An 18,527-nucleotide genomic window follows, 5' to 3' on the forward strand; every position below is an offset into this window, starting at 1 on the left:
AAAATATTTGGCACAAGTACCTCATTCCTTTCACATGACCTCTACTTGTTCAATCTTATGGTTTCTGAACCTACTGTTTTCATTCCCATTCTTACTCCTACTTTGATCTGGGGATCAAGGGAAGGGATGATTGAGTCTGATTGATGAACAAGTGGATCTTAGAGCTTTCAGTTTCATTTTCTTTAAGATAATGCTTATTGGATTTTCCCACGTGCCACAACCAAGTGGCAAAAATGTCTCAGTGATAGATAAAACAGTTAGAAAGATAGATAACTCCAAAACAATTAATTTAATTTTTCACTCAAGGAGGTTTTCATCTTACAAAAATGAATAACATGACTTACTTGAACAAAGAACTACTACAACCCATTCGTAGGAGCAATTTTTCTGACTCCATTCCCCAAGATCACATTCCCAGAAAGTTGACTCATTGCCTTTACAGGACACTCCATGGAGCCATGGCTGAAGACTCTCTCCAGGCAAGGGAACATATTTGGGAGCACCAATTGCACTTCCACAGCCCAGCTGCCGACAGATCACAGAAGCTTCTGCCAATGTCCAGACTTCATTACACACAAAACCCCAGGACCCTCGGTGTTTAACCATCACTATTCCATCACAGGGATTTGGTCTGAATGCCAGTTTCAGTTCCATCACAGCTTCTCCTTTTTGAAATAAATATACATTAATTAGGATAGACTATCCATACCATGAAAAATTTGATATAAAATCATTTTTTCTATAATTTCCCCTTTGATGTTACAAATTATAACATTTCTTTTAAAATAGAACTATGTTCTTAAGCGAGCATCACTCTTCACATGGTAAAGGGGGATAGGGGAAGGATGAAAAAACAAAGAGAATTGAACCTATTATCAAAAGACCAGGATTCTGTCACTAATCAACTGTCTAACCTGAAAGTCACAGCTTCTCCAAACCTGTTACCAAATCTATAAAAATGAATTCCTAGCTGGCACAAAGTTGGGGTTAGAGGTGGTAGGAATCAGTAACTTTCTCTTTTCTCCTTCTTTAAGCCAAATAGAAAAAAAATGAAAACCAAAAATAATTACAAAGAAGAAAAATAATCAAAATTAAGGTCACTTCTATGAAAAAATAAAAATACTATGGGGTGAGACAGCTGAAGCATAACTTACAATGCAGAAAGAATGTAAGTTATCCAAACACACTTTTACATGTATGAAAGAGTCATTTAAATAATTTAACCAATGTTTGATGATGTCCAAAGATACTGAGAAAATAAAAGTGCATTTAGATTTTTTAAGGTCAGGTGAGGAAATGAAGCTAGAATTTAAAGATACAAGAAAGACCCAGAAAACAGAGTAAGGAAAAAATGACCAATATGGAGAAATACTGGTTTTGGTCAAAAATTATTTCATGGTATACTGTGTGCAAGGCCATTGGCTTCCACCCTCATAAAATAATTGGGATACATTTTATTTCTTTTATTTTGTGCAAATTCTCTCAAATCTTTAGAGTTTCTACATTATAAAACTGATCAATTGGTTGTCATTCTGGTAAGTTTTTTGAATAATAATGTTAGTGACAGGGTGAAATTTTACAAATTACTTTCATGATTTTTGGCAGAGTTACTGAGCAAGTAATCTTTGAAAAATCATGAAGAACAAAATGCATCACAATATATGAGATGGGAAAATGTTACTTTGTATTTCAAAAAAGGGAATAAGATAAAAAATTTAGATGCTAGACCAATGAACTGGCAATTCAATGCAATTCCTGGCAAAGTTCTAGTCTATATTACTAAAAGGATATTTCACAATTATTTAGAAAGGATGTGATAGTCATCAAAAGTCTAGATGGTAATATAAAGAACAGGCAGTTTTGAAATGAAGTGATTCAAGTTACCAACATATGAAAAATGTTCTAAATGACCAATAATTGGAAAAATTTTAAATAAAGCAACTACAAGGTTCTATCTTAGACCCAAAGATAAATAAGAGAATGACAAATACTGAAGGAGTTATAGGAAAACAGGCACATTACCGATTATGAATTGATTCAGCCATTACAGAAAGCAATTTCAAATATCTTCAGAAAGTTTTAAATTTTGGAAGGAATTGGGAAGACCTCTGTGAAGTGAGGCAGAACAAAATGAGCAGTCTTAGGAAAACAATTTATATGATAACATTAGAGAAACAAAAAATGTTTAAAGACCATAGCAGCAGTGCAATGATAAATCAGTGATCCAAAAGAATGATAATGAAAATGCTACTCACTTCTAGACTCAGAGATGAGGAGTTTAAATACAGAAAGAGATAGTTAATGTGAGAATTTGTTTTGCAGAACCATAAACTTTGTACTAAAATTTTGTTTATTTAGTAATAGAATAGAGAATGTAGCAGGAGAAAAAGATTAACTTAAAAGTACCCATGTGCGTGTGAAATATGCATGTTATATAACATACAACTATGAATTTATGTGTTGAGATTTTTTTTACTCATTTAATACAAATCTGGAGAAGACTATGAGCCTCTTCTCAAGATAATGTTTATAAAGTTACAAATAATTTAAAAAACAAGTTCACAGATGCCAAGTGGAGAATACGTATAGCAAACAAAATGCCAATTAAACTGCTCTTCCCACAATATTTCTTCCATGAATGTCAAATTTATGCAATATTTTAATTAAAGCTTTTTATTTTCAAAACATATGTATGGGTAGTTTTCAACATTCATTCTTGCAAAACCTTTTGTACCAATTTTTTTTCTGACATCCCCTACATGGCAAGTAATCCAACATATGTCAAATGTGTGTAATTCTTCTATACATATTTCCACAATTACCATGTTGTACAAGAAAAATCAGATTAAAGAGGAAAAAATACCAAAAAATGCAAGCAAACAACAAAAAAGTGAAAATATTATATTGTGATCCACAGTAAGTCCTCACAGTCCTCTGTATGGGTGCAGAAAGCTTTCTTCATCACAAGAACATTGGAACAGGCCAGAATCATCTCACTGATGAAAAAAGCCGCATCTATCAGAACTAATCATAGTATAAACTTGTTGCTGTGTACAATGTTCTCTTGGATCTACTCACTTCACTCAGCATCAGTTCATGTAGGTCTCTCCAGGCCTCTCTGAAATCAACCTGCTGATCATTTCTTACAGAACAATAATATTCCATGACATTCATATACCATAACTTATTCAGCCATTCTCCAACTAATGGGCATCCACTCAGTTTCCAGTTACTTGCTACTACAAAAAAAAAGCTGCTTTTTGCACATGTGGGTCCTTTTCTTTTTTTATGATCTCCTTGGATTACAGACCCTGTAGAGGCACTGCTGGATCAAAGGGGTATGCACTATTTGATAGTCCTTTGGGCACAGTTCCATATTGCTCTCCTGAATGGTTGGATAAGTTACAACTCCACCAACAATATATTAGTGTCCCCTTTTCCCATATGCTCTCCAACTTTCTTCATTACTTATCTGTCATTTTAGCCCATTGGAGAGGTATGTTGGTGGTATCTCAGAATTGTCGTAATTTGCATTTCTCTGATCAGTAGTGATTTAGAGCATTTTTTCTTATTACTGGAAATGGTTTTAATTTTTTCATCTGAAAATTGTCTATTCATATCATTTATCAATTGAAGAGTGGCTTCTATTCTTATAAATTTGAGTCAATTCTCTATATAGTTTAGAAATGAGGCCTTTATCAGAACACTTGGATGTAAAAGTATTTTCCCAGTTTTCTGCTTCAATTATAAACTTGTCTGCATTAATTTTCTTTATACAAAAATGTTTTCACTTAATATAATCAAAATTATCTATTTTCATACAATATTTTTAAAAGATATAAAAACAGAAGTAATTTACTTTCATAATATTTTGATTAGTAATTGCAAATGAGGCATAATGCATAGCAATATATGGTCACTATAATTGCAAAACCTCACCACTATCAAAGAGTAAATCTAACTCAGAGTACTAATGAAAATGTGTACCATGTGTATGGTGAGGGCAAGGTCTGTCTGCCTTAGCTCCATCCAGACTTTAGCAAAATCCAGACCCCAGGTCCAGGCCAGACTAGGAAAAAGATTGAAGAAGACCAAGTTGGATTCCTACAGATGAGGATAGAACAAAATGATGAAAATCATCAAACCTCAGGCTTCAGGATATTGTGGTCATCCTTTTTAAAAAGAGCCAAAAACCACATGAGACATCCCCTAATATTCTGTCAAATTTAGCATACTATCTCCTAGAGCTGAAAATACCCATTGGATAGCAAGAGAAAGAGATAAGCTAGAAATGTCACCCAATCACAAAAACTTTATACTTTAACCCCATTGTCCCCTCCTCCTCCTTCTACTATGATGTCATCTTCTGCCTTCTTGACCCCTTCTGCTATTTCTGTGACTTGGTTTGTTCATCCTTTGACCTCATCTTCTCTGCCTGTAACTCAGTCTCTTCCTGTCCTCCTCTTATATTTTCTTCCTGGCCTTTCAGCTCCCAGATTCATTCATTTACTTATTTAGATGTCTTTGGACTAGATGAAAAAGGAGATTCTTTACCTCAGTTGCTACCTAGCCTTAATCACTGAATAAGTATATCCTAAGTCAAAATAAGACCTTAGCTTAAAAAGGCCAAGGTCTCCCATTGCATTCAGGGTCTCCGATTGTCCTGATCTATATCTTGCCACTGGACCCAGATAGATCTGAAGGGAAAAGTTAGTCAGGTGACATTGCACAGCCCTCACTCACTTAAATCCAATTCTCTTGCACATCAAGGCATCACCTCCTTGATGTCATGGTTCTCATTGAGAACAAAGGACAAACAACAACAAGCTTTGCTCCTTCCACCTCATGAAAACACAGAATCTCAGGGTTAGCATACTTCAGATGTCACATCTTCTAAAATATATGAAAAAGAATTCTCTTGACAACATGCCCACTAAGTCATCATCCAGTCTATGATATGTTATTCTTTTCTGGGGTAAAATAAAAAATAGAAATATTTCTAGCACTTAAACCTCTTTCCAATATGGCTCCATTTTTTCTGACTCTTTGCACATTATTCCTTCTCATGAATTAGAGCGAATTCATTCACATAACTGAATCATAAAATAGAAAGATCTTCCTACAAATGTTTGCCACTATCACAGAAGACTTACATGAAGCCTAAGTCAAAGAAGAATTCCCTATAGATAACAGGGTCTTCCCAAAACTCATGGTCAAACTAGACTATTTGCAGTTCTAGGAACATTCTACCTCCCATCACCATGTCTTTGAATATACCATTAAAGTTCTTTTTCCTTATCTCTTCTGCTTGGAATGTCTGATTCCTATAGAGAGCCAGCTCAACTGAACCCTAAATTTGAGATAGATGAGATCAGAACACATTGATAATGTTGAATGTGTAATGAGAAAACATGACGTAAGGTAATGCAGTCTCTAGATTTCCAAGATGGAAGTCAAACCTAGCCTCAAACACTTTCTAGCTGTGTGACCCTGGGTAAGTCACTTAACCCTGAGCTGGAAAAGGAAATGGCAAACTGTTCCCCTGTGTCAGGTCACAACTGAAATGACTGCACTATAAACAGTGAGGAAACATTTTCCACAAAAACAAATCAACTCCTTCCATCAAACATATAACCTTAAAGAGGTGTTGGGGCAATGAAAATTTAAGTGATTTGTCCAAGGTTAAATAGTCAATAAATATCAAAGTTAAGATTTGAACCTACAGCTATCCGAGGTCAGATCTTTATCCACCATGCCAAACTGTCTCTATGTATATGTAGATATACAAACACATACATGCACACGCGCACACACACACACACACACACACACAATTATACATATACATATATATTTGCATAAATGATCTTTTATTCAGGAGAATTTTAATTACCTAGGGGCAGGGACTCCAAGACTTCCTGGAACACATTCAGAATGGTCCAAGGTACAGGAACACTGACCAACCTTGGAGCACCTTGTTTTCTCCCTTTACACCTCTCCTGACTCCTGGTCATCAAAAAAACCTATCTGGGTTGGCCAGAAAGTAGAGACTTAATCCCTGTTGGGGAACATTCTCACTTATTAATTTCTATATGGTCATGTAAGTGGTCACAGAATTTGGATGATATTGGAGTCAAGAACTCTATTCCTTCCAATTAGATGGAGAAATATTAGGCATTACTATGTGTCTTGCCACTGCCTCATAAATCAAACCCTTCCATCTGATTTGCATTTGCACTCTGCAATGCACTATCATAATCATCTGACCTAGATACCTATGGATCTTTCCATCTGACCTATAACAACCAAGTACAGTATCTTTTATGTGTTTTCTCCTCTAATCATGTAAAATCCTTGAATGTAAGAATCATGATTAAAGTGAGCATATGTTGCCCTGCTTCCTTACTTGCTATAAATAATCAGGCTACCAAAGAAAATTGCTTCTGTTTTTATATTTTTCAATTAATAATGCATAAATTTGACATGTTCATGGAAGAAATCTTGTTGGAAGAAAGAACTTTAGTTAGTACTTAACCTGCATGTGTTCCTAATCTGGAATCTGTGAATTTGTGTGTAGGAACTATTCTCATTTTTTGTATTTAAATTCCCAGAGTTTAGTGTAGCGACCTTTCCTGGTGCACCCCCCAATCTTTCCTCTAATTACTGAATATAATTAAGCAATTGAATAACAGTATCCTGAAAGTTAAATAAATATACAAGGTACCTTAAATATATGTAGAAATGATCTTCTTTGAGGACCCCTTGATTATTAATTAAAAGTGAATCATAAAATAGAAAGATCTGTACTTGCTATGGACATTTACCACTGTCACAGAAAAGATCTAATACATAGTCTAAGTCAAAGAGGAATTCCATATAGATGACAGGATCTTCCAGAAACTCCTATTCTAGAATCAAGTTGAGCACCAAGCTCACATAAAATCCTTAATCACTCAAAAATTTAATTCCATAATTCACACAAGAAAAACAAAGCAACCAATCAAACTGCCAAGAAATTATTTTATAGATCTAGAAAAAATATTAACAAAGTTCATCTTTAAGAATAAAAGGTCAATAATTTCAAGGTAATTAATGTAAAATGCAAGTGAAGGTGACCTACATGTGTCAGACCTAAAACTATATTATAAAGCAGTGGTCATCAAAATCATTTAGTACTGGCCAAGAAATAGAGTAGTTGGTCAGTGGATAAAATAGTCACAGGATAAAATAGTCAATGACTATAGTAATCTAGTATTTGACAAACCTAAAGACCCCAGCTTTTGGGATAAGAACTCACTATTTCACAAAAACTGCTGGGAAAATTGGAAACTAGTATGGTATAAACTAGGCACTGACAATATCTAATACCATATACCAAGGTAAGGTCAAAATGAGTTCATGATGTACACATAAAGAGTGATATTATAAGCAAATTAGAAGAACATAGAATAGTTTACCTCTCAGATATGAGGAGGAGGAAGGAATTTGTGACCAAAGAAGAATTTGGGATCATTATTGATCACAAAATAGATAACTTTGATTATATCAAGTTAAAAAGTATTTGTACAAACAAAACTAATGCAGACAAGATTAGAAGGGAAGCAATAAACTGGGAAAACATTTTTACACTCAAGGGTTCTGAGAAAGGCCTCATTTCTAAATAGTATAGAGAATTGCTCAAATTTATAAAAACTCAAGCCATTCTCCAATTGACAAATGGTCAAAGGATACAAAAAGACAATTTTCAGATGATGAAATTGAAACTATATCCACTCATATGAAAAGATGCTCCAAATCACTATTGATCATAGAAATGCAAATTAAGACAACTCTGAGATACCACTACACACCTCTCAGATTGGCTAAGATGACAGGAAAAAACAATGACGAATGTTGGAGGGGATGTGGGAAAAACTGGGACACTAATATATTATTAGTGGAATTGGGAACAAATCCATCCATTCTGGGGAGCAATTTGGAACTATGCCAAAAAGTTATCAAACTCTGCATACCCTTTGATCCAGCAGTGTTTCTACTGGGATTATATTTCAAAGAGATCTTAAAGGAGGAAAAGGGACCCACATGTGTAAAAACGTTAATGGCAACCCTTTTTTGTAGTGGCCAGAAACTGGAAACTAAGTGGATGCCCATCAATTGGAGAATGACTGAGTAAGTTACAGTATATGAATGTTATGGAATATTATTGTTCTGTAAGAAACAATCAGCTATCTTCAACAAAGAGAAGATCTAATTCAGTTCCAATTGATGGACAGACTCAGCTACACCCAGAGAAGGAACATTGGGAAATAAGTGTAAACTGTTTGCACTTTTGTTTTTCTTCCCAGGTTATTTTTGACTTCTGAATCCAATTCTTCCTGTGCAACAAAAAATTCGGTTCTACACACATATATTGTATCTAGGATATACTATAACACATTTTACATGTATAAGACTGCCTGCCATTTAGGGGAGGGGTTGGCGGGAAGGAGGGGAAAATTCGGAATAGAAGTGAGTGCAAGGGATAATGTTGTAAAAAAAATTACCTAGGCAGATGTACTGTCAAAAAAAAGTTATAATTATAAAATTAATTTTAAAAATAAAATAAAAATAAAAGAAGGCATTCCAGTAAAAAGAAAAAAAGAAAAAAAACAATCATCAAGATAAATTCAGAAAAGCTTAGAGAGACTTATATTAACTGATGCTAAGTGAAATGAGCAGAATTAGGAGATCATTATACATGTCAACAAGAAGATTATACAATGATCAATTCTGATGGACATAGCTCTCTTCAACAATGAGATGACTCAGACCAGTTCCAATGATCTTGTGATGAAGAGAGCCATCCACACCCAGAGAGAGGACTGTGGAAAATGATTGTGGTTCACAACATAGTATTTTCATTCTTTTTGTTGTTGTTTGCTTAAATTTTATGTTCTTTTTCTTTTTCCTATTTGATCTAACTTTTCTTGTGCAGCAAGATAATTGTAGAAATATGCATGCAAATATTGGATTTAATATATATTTCTACCATGTTTAACATATATTGAATTACTTGCCATCTAAGGGAAGGGGTGGGAAAAGAGGGAAGGGAAATTGGAACAGAAGATTTTGCAAGAATCAATGTTGAAAAATTATCCATGCATATATTTTGAAAATAAAAAAGTTTTAATTAAAAAAAGAAAAAAACAGATGAAGAAATGTCGAGACTATAATCTGTAGTTGGACAAACAACTTCTAGTGTTCACTATGTATTGGTATGTATATCTGAGATACACACTCAGGGTAAATAATCACCTGTGTTCTTCATTCCAGAAAAGGAAATCAAGTAATAAAGTCTTTGGAAAATTACACATTTATTTAATAAGCCCAAGTTTCTAACTAAACAATGTACCTTGGAAGATATAATAAGAGAAATAATCTTGTTTTAGGACCTCCTGATTATTAATAACATATTAGCTATATCATTGATTTGGCCCATCATTTTGACACCAACTTTTTGGATAATGTTAGATGGCACATGATGAAATAATATTGCCTCCAGATAATTAGTGTTGCTTTTTATTCCAAAAGTAATGAATAGTATAGAATTATCATAGGATCATATATTTTGAACTAGAATGTCTCTTAAATGATTATCTTAATCAGCCTCCTTATTTTATAATTTGAGATTAACAAATTCTAATATGCACATGTTTGTAAAGATTGTAAGTGGAAAAGCAAAGATGTTATACAAGATTACTGCAAAATATTGCAAAAAATATGCAAAAAGTAGTATTAAAGATATCATTAAAAAACATGCCATAAAAAGAAAAATGAGACAAAGTGAGGGAAAAGAGAATAGCTTATGTATTCTTTTATCATCCTTGTGATATCAAGAGATTTCAAGATAGACATTTAGGACATTGGATTGGAAATACCATCTCTGGCATAGTTGAGACTGGCATAGATTGACAAGATGTTGTGATCTGCATCATAACTGCAAAAGTAAAGTCCATAATGCCCACAGATGGGGGGAAATACCCATAGTAATGATATTATAGATCCATTGGTTTATTAAAATATGTGGCATAAATTTATAGTGATATTAACCACTGAAAATCTCAAATACCTACAAAACTAAATGTATCAAAAACAATATTAATAGGAAATTAACACTGCTGCAGGAATAAGATAAATTCAGCAAAAGATCTATAAGGGTAATTACAAAGCTTAAAAGAGTATTTTATTATCTAATAGGTGTGTTATTAATAATTAAACATAAAATTATTAATAATTAAATGTTAAAAAGTAAATATGCATTCTTCAAAAATACATGAAATGCACATAGAAATGATCATATCATTGGTCATGAAGAAAAGAGGTAAATATCAAAAAATGTTTTTTTGTTCTACTTTTATAAATTATAATCAATAAAATTAGTAATAAATAATGATATCATAAGTAAAAGAATCACATTGAAAACTAAAAGAACAATTAATTAAATAATTCCTGGGTGAAAAAATTATAAATATAGTATATTTAATGAAATGAAAATAGATGTGCTGCATTTCCAAATCTGTGGTATGAAACCACAACAATATTTAACGGTAACTTGAGAGCAGAAAATCCTATATGATTTTTAAAAATAGTAACTTGATTTTTTCATTTTAAAAATTAAGAAAGGAATAAAGAAATAAGATATAAAGAGAAAAATATGTGGAAATAATAATCATAATAGCAAACATTTATATAAAGATTTAATATTTAATTTAAGTTTAAGATTTAATATTATTTCACCACAACTCTGTGTACTAAGGCTATTGAATGAGGCAGATAGAATCCTAAATGACTTGTTTAGAGTCATGCAGCTAATAAGTTTCTAATGCCTAATTATTCATTCTATCCATTGTGCCACCTGTTTCTATCTCAAATAATATCTGAGACTACTATGACTTAAGAAAATAATTGAAGTAATGAATAAAAGTAATATCTAGTAATCAATTCTAGTCAAAATTAAATAAATCCCATATTACCAAGTTTGGGGATGAAAAGTTATGATCACAAGAGCAAAAGTCATTTTTAAGTATAAAAAGTTTCTATTTTAAAATTAATAAATTTTAGAGTCTGAAAGAAATGATTGATCTTTTGCAGTTTATACTTAAAAGTTACAAAACTAAAAAGTAGAAAAATAGACTAGTCACAGAAGAAGAAATACCAGACCATTTAAGATCAATCCTATGAAAATGTACCAGAATCAGAAATATCAATGAAGGGATTCTATTCATTTTAATCAAAAAGCACTTATTAAGTCCTTATTTGGGGCAGCTAAGTGGTTCAATGGATAGAGTGCTCTGCCTGGAGTCAAGAGGACCTGAGTTCAAATTTTGCCTCAAAGATTTAGAAGCTATATGACCCTGAGCAAGTCATTTAACTGTTTGCCTCTTTTCCCTCATCTATAAAATGATCCGAAGAAGGAAATGTCAAACAACTCCAGTATCTTTGCCAGTTAAATTCCAAAATGGGTCATAAAGAGTTGAACATGATTGAAAATGACTGAATAACAAGCCCTTATTCTCTGCCAATTTACTAAGGAATGGAATAAAAAATGACCTGCCAAAGGTCATATAACTGAGAAGTGATATACCTTGTTTTTGAACTCAAGTACTCTTAGGCAAACTGTAGCATACTTTCTGTGTTACGCTGGAAGAGCCTATAATATTTATCCAAAAGAGACAAGGAATGATGTTTGACAACCCAGTTCTTTTAGATGTAAATATGATTTTAATTTTTACACCATACAAAAATATCAAATAAAATGCTTATAAATAATATAAAATTGTACTCAAATTCTCTCAAAATGGCAATTATGACAAAGAATAATGTAAGAGGCAGTCAAACAAAAAATATTAAGTACATATAACACCCTAAGTACTGTATAAGCACTAGAGTAGAGTTTATTTAAAATCAGAAAGAGGAACAATATAACAAAACAACAAGCAAAAGAAATACAGTCCACATGAAAACATATTAGATGCAACAAAATTCTTGATAAAATATAGTATGCATTTATGTTGTTAAAAATAGGAAACGAAAAAATTCTCCTTAATTTGGTAAGAATTATACATTAAAATCATGAACTAATATAACTTGAAAGTGAGAAATATTAGAAAAAATTATTAAAATTAAGTTTAAAGTAAGGCTATCTAGTTTTTCCACTCATATTGGAAATGGTCAAAGTAATACCAGCATAACAATGAGAAGAAATTAAAGCATTTTAAAAAAATGAACAATGAAGATAAAATATACACACTAAAATAACATGGTCCTATATATAAGCAATTTGATATGATTGAAAAATCCTCTGATTTCCACCAAAAAAAATTATGAAAAACATCTGGAGTATTACTGTTTGCAAAAACAACAACATTTATCAAATATTTTGGCATTAGCTAATCAAAATATATGCAAAATTTCTACCAAAATAATCCCCAAATAATCATGGCAAAAACAAAAAAGAACTTAACAAATGGAAGTAATAAGTCAAGCAACTATAGAGGTGAAATGTTAACACTCACCAAGTTAATTGATAAATTTAATAGAATAACAATTAAAATACCAATGAACTATTTCATGCAATTGGGCCAAATCATCACTAAATTCAAAAGAAAAATTGGGGAGGAAAAGAATATCAAGAAGAATTTTGAAGAATTACTCTCTTGATCAGATTTTCAAATATGATCATAAAACAGCACATTTTTATTGGTTTTTTTTATTTTTTTAGGTTTTATTCATCTAAGGGGGAAAAAAACAACCCATAGACTTCAGGGTTGAGTCATCTCAATTTTTATTCAACAAATAATTTGTATGTGTTCTGTCTATTATTTAAACTTCTTATAATGTTTAACATGCCATCTGCCAATTAGAGCCTTTACTAAATTTAAATATACATACATTAGGTTGCATTTTTAATTATTTGAATAATTTATTCACTTTCTCCTGATGTGGAAATTGAGAAAACATTTTTAATTAAAGCTTTTTATTTTCAATATATATATATATATATATGGAAATTTTCACCCTTACAAAACCTTATGTTCTAATTTTTCCCTCCCTTTCTCCATCCCTCCCCTAGATGGCAAGTGATCCAATATATGTTAAACATGTGCAATTTTTCTATACATATTTCCACAAATATCATACTGCACAAGAAAAATCAGATAAAAAAGGGAAAAAATGGGAAAGAAAACAAAATGCAATCAAACAACAACAAAAAGAGTGAAAATACTATGTTGTGGCCCACATTCAGTTCCCACTGTTCTCTCTCTGGGTGCAAATGGTTTTCTTCATCACAAGACCATTGGAACTAAACAGCACATTAAAAAAATTTATACAGGGCAAAAATGGAGAACTATACAATGAAATAGAAAACATACCAATAGGCCTTAAGGTTTAAGAGACTAGAATTTAATAAATTTATGACTACAAAACAATGGGAAATGGAATTAGAGGAAAATTGAGTAGCTCTATGATAACATGTGGGTTTATATCTGTATTTCACACTGTAAGTTGCAATAATTCAAACTGAACCAGTGATCTAAAAATAAAACAATAACACATAAGGAAGAAAAAAGAATGATATATTTGGTTTAAATATGGAGAAAATGTTTATCATTGAACAAAGGAAGAATTTATCGATTACAAAATAGTTAAATTTGCTTTTAGAAAGACCTGGAATTTTCCATGACAAAAAACAACTATTTAAAATCAGGAGAAAACACAGATTGGGGAAAATATTTTATGATCTGGATCAGGCATCTGAAAAAATATTTAAAGGTCTAACATCATTCTCTAATTCCCTTTCTCAATAGAGAAAAAATGGTCAATGGGGTATAAATATATGTGTGTGTGTGTATATATATATATATATACATATATATATATATATGTATATATATATACATATATATGTGTATATATATATGTGTGTGTGTGTGTATATATATATTTAAATGAAGTACAAATTGTTAATATATATATTTTAAAGATGTTTAATTTCTCTGATAATCAGGAAAAATTAAGGCAATTGAACAATGCCATCATATATAACTTCTCAATGAGTTAAGGATCTTGTTGGAGTAGGTCTTCCTTTTATTGAAAAAGGACATAGCTTTTCAATATTGAGGCAATCTTCATAAGTTACTGTTATAGAAAAAAAATTAAAAATATGTCTGTAAGCAAATTGGTAATGACCCTCTCAGAATTTAGCCATCCTGAGCATCAGATAATCCTCAAATGCCAATATTTCCTGTTGTCCTACTTCCTATAGTTTGATAAGATTTGCCAAAGGCAAATCCACTAGCATCACCATCAAGAATTTAGGGTCACCTCCAAGCCACCAGTGAGATAATAGAATAAGACGTTACATGTCACAAATTTAACCAAAAGAGAATTGTTTATTTAAAAAGATAAAATTCAATGTAGGTGGGATCATGGAAGTATAAATAGTTTATAATTTTGTTGGTGGGACTATAGGCTAATAATAATCCTTTAGAGCACAATCTGGTAATGTACAATTAGAATCAGAAAGCTTGCAGTCAAAACACCTGAGTTCAAATCCTACTTCTAGCACTACTGTAAGACCTTGGACAAATCATTTAATTCCTCTGAGCCTTGGTTTCTTTATCTGTAAAATGCAGCTATATTAGATGATGTCTAAGGTTACATTTCAGCTCAGAGATTATTTTTAATGATGAAAAAGAAGAAATAGCTTCTATGTCCAAGAGTAGGCAAGAAGTTAAATAAGTTGTGGTATATTAAGAGAAAAAAAATGTTTTGTTCTCACTATAAAAGTGACGAGAAGAATACAAGGAAATATGGAAAAATACATACGAAACAATGCAAAACAAGATGAGCAGAACCTTTTATGTGAAGAGATTTCAAGATCAAAGATCCGGAAGCATGAAAATGAAGGGTGTGTTTAGAGATTGCTTTAAATAAACCCTAAATATCTGCAACACATCCTTTAGATCTCAATAAGAAAATTGGAAAAATAACTGGAACCAATGAGTTTCATTCAATTCAATAAACATGAATTATGTATTTGCCGCCAGATAACATTAGGTGAGGATGTGGGAAATCTGACAATAATATACAATAAATAATACACATTCCCTACTCTCATTGAGTCTCCTATAAATAGCTATAAAACATAAAAATCCACAATAATGGGATTTGAGAGATATAAACAATATGATCCATGAAGAAGACACTTACCAACAGGAATCATCCAAAGAGCAAGGAGGAGAGACCTAAGTCCCAACATATAAAGAACCAATTTCATGGCCTACCTTGCCTCTGCCTACTTTTACAAACTCCAACAGACTTCACCTAGGGTAATGAGTGAATATTATATTCTGAGAAATAAATACATAGATACAAAAATAACAGCTTCAGTTTGGAGGCCATTGGAAACCCCAGTTCTCTTTTCAGAAATTATCAGATGTTTCATCTGTCATTAGTTCAGTCAAACAACCAATGGGGTTATCAGCCCCAAATAGTACCATATATGAGTGAAGAGGCCCTGTTATTGTGGGTTTCCTCTAGATACTGATAACCCTCTGACTGGGGGCTAAAAAGCTACACATAGATTCTATTTTTATAAATTCACTCCACAGATCCTTCTGAACAAGTATATCTATCAAAGAAACATTATCTGTGACATGTTTTATAAAATGATGGCAAAAATCACATGGGAAAATAAAGGCAATCACTTGAAGCAGATCTCTATCCAGGATAGTATTTTTTTCCATTTCATTAATCCATCCATTAATCATGACATAATAAAATTAATTATCTAATCCCTCACTCCTGATTCTACTAAGATCCTATCCTTTGTTCCTTCCCTTATTTACAGATTCAAAAAAATTGTTCAGTTAAAACTACTAATTATATATTGACTCTAATATTTACTACCTAAGCCCTACTGAAAGAGTCAGTCTTATCAGGAAAGGTTTTAAATGTGTGGTCATTCATCTTTACTTTCTTTCAGAAACTGTTACATGTATATATCTATGCAAATATATATATATATATGAAATCAATATCATTTCTTTTTCATATCTAACCAGAAAATTGCAATCTACTCAATATCAGACAATGTTGCTACAAGTTATAGCTACTTATAAACATATTCAAAAGGAAGCATTAATTGCCCAAAAATCTTAGTTAGAAAGCATATTATTAGTAGAAAAAAATACCAAATTTGGAACTAAAGAAACTATTTAAACTCCGGCTCTAACAATGAATACCCAAGTAACATTCATTAATATCTTACCTTACCCATTTTGTCCATTTATTTATAACTTTTATTTATACTTTATTATTTATAACATTTATTTACAAATTTGCAAGAAAATGTGCATTTTAGAGAAATCCAATCTTGACACATTCACTCAATATCTGTTGTGTGTAGTATCATCCTAGGTGCTATGAAAGGTTTTAGAAAAAGTTACTGCTTTTATTATTTTCATTATAAGTGATATTACTGTGTATGATGTTATATATTATACATAACACAATTATAAAAAATAAATACTTAAAAATTAAAGTAAAACAACATATTGGATGAGAAGAGAAAAAAGTAGGCCCAGAAGTACTAGCAGTATAAAGAACAACTAGTTTATATATATATATATATAATTATTTTATATTATATACATAGTTATATATGTAATTATTATTATATTATATACATATATAATAATTACTGAGCAAGCTACCCAAAAGCAGCTATAATATTTATCTTGCCTTTGATTATCACAAGCTTTTGATTTAATTCCTCTATTGTGATTTATTCGTATAATACAAACACATAAATATATCCAAGTAGAAGGAGAATAATATTGCACTAAAACAAAAATTTCAAAAATAATTCATATAAAGTATGTTTTTTTTCAGGGAGATGGTTTAAGCCTATTATGATTCTGCCTAACCTTAAATCCATTATGATCTCAGCTAAATAAAAGTAAGCATGACTTCTAAAGTAAAAAGAAAATTAAATTAATATGTCTTATTAATCACTTAATATGTCCTCAAAGCTTTATGAATTCAATCTAGGGGAAAACAACATTAAAAGTTTTTCCTCATGTTGAATTTGTTTCCAATGAGTCTTAAATGTCATTTGAACTTGGCTATAAAACCTCTAACCATACCAAGGAAAAGATGAAGGGTTAATGTTTTGAACTTGAATGCAAAGTCACATTGAACCCATGGATGAAGACAATATTTATAAATAATTTTATTTCTTGCAAGTAAGACATATCAAATCTAAAGACAATAAGGAAAAAGGCTGAATATGAGACTTCAGCATCCTGAAATCAAAGGTGAATAGGAAAATATATTTAAAATAATTAATACTCAAAAAATAATCAACTTCATATTTTCTATCCAAATATGCTATAATGGATTTAGAAATTATCCTAAAGAAAATCTACAATGTATTAAGAAAAACATAAAGCCCACTATTCTAAGGCAGCTAGTTTGTTGATGGAAACTGATAAATTTAAAATAGTCTAATAATTTCATTCAGCTACATATTTTTATTTATCTGTGCAAAAATGTCTGTAGTATATTCTACAACTACAATAAAAAGGAATGGCAAAAGGATAGCAATTTGTCCTGAGGCCAGTTCTTTCTGAGTCCCATTAAAGAAGATAATAATTAAACAATGACAATGACAACAACAATAACCTCTTCTGAATCCAACCCATTATAGGACTTGGGGAACAAGAATATCAGTGTACATGAATGTCAGACAGACATTCATGACATACATTGCCCTATGAAAGTAGGTCTTCTGAGCCCCAAATATCTGTAGTATTCATGAAGTCACATAAGAAACCTTGAAAAACAGTTGAGCTCTGTATACACTTCTTAGTTTATTGCCTTTATTCATTTAACTGTTAAATTCATCTAATTAACGAATCTAAATCGATAAAATGGCATAAGGTCATAAGATGCCTCTACTAGAAATCATCATGATAATAAGCATAATGTGGAAGACAACAAAGTGATACTCTTTCTTGTTCTCTTGCCCCAAAAGATAAGATACATCCAAACAAATGAGAGATAGCAATACTTGACTTTGCAGAGGTGTTTTAATGAATATGACATTGACCATTATGTTAAACTAGCTACAAGTGAACATGAAACTTACTGAATTTATGAATACTTTCAGTATGTAGCGTTATTTTATATTACTATATTATAACAATATAATTTATATTGTATTATTAAATTATATTATATATTATAAAAGCATCATATTATAACAAAAGAAATAGCTCTTCCCAATTATATAAAAGTTTCATATAGATTTTTATCAACTATATCTTCAGCTCCAAGTTTCGCATTTCCTACGGATATAGACAATTATAGAAGTAACTTCATTTCTAAACCTGCATTAGATAGAATAAGAGCAGGAACTAAGAAGTTTCTTAAATCTGAAGAAGTAAAAGCTGAAGAATCTGTAGGCATAGAAATATCTACTT

The 18,527-nt window shown here is 31.4% G+C and overlaps 1 protein-coding gene across 1 annotated transcript in view; it reads right to left on the reverse strand.

The window, feature by feature from the left end:
• The window catches only part of LOC141558696 (scavenger receptor cysteine-rich domain-containing protein SCART1-like), a 55,006-nt gene extending 39,613 nt beyond the window's left edge, over positions 1–15,393 (reverse strand). The window contains exons 1-2 of the mRNA XM_074296283.1: positions 15,253–15,393; positions 345–665 (exon numbers count right to left, since the gene is read on the reverse strand). Coding sequence (XP_074152384.1) covers positions 345–665; positions 15,253–15,319 — 388 coding nt within the window. The 5' untranslated portion in view covers positions 15,320–15,393. The remainder of the gene's footprint in view (positions 1–344; positions 666–15,252) is intronic.
• Positions 15,394–18,527: the final 3,134 nt, after the last annotated feature.

The sequence above is a fragment of the Sminthopsis crassicaudata genome, chromosome 2 (assembly GCF_048593235.1).
Source record: "Sminthopsis crassicaudata isolate SCR6 chromosome 2, ASM4859323v1, whole genome shotgun sequence".
Lineage (NCBI taxonomy): Eukaryota > Metazoa > Chordata > Mammalia > Dasyuromorphia > Dasyuridae > Sminthopsis > Sminthopsis crassicaudata.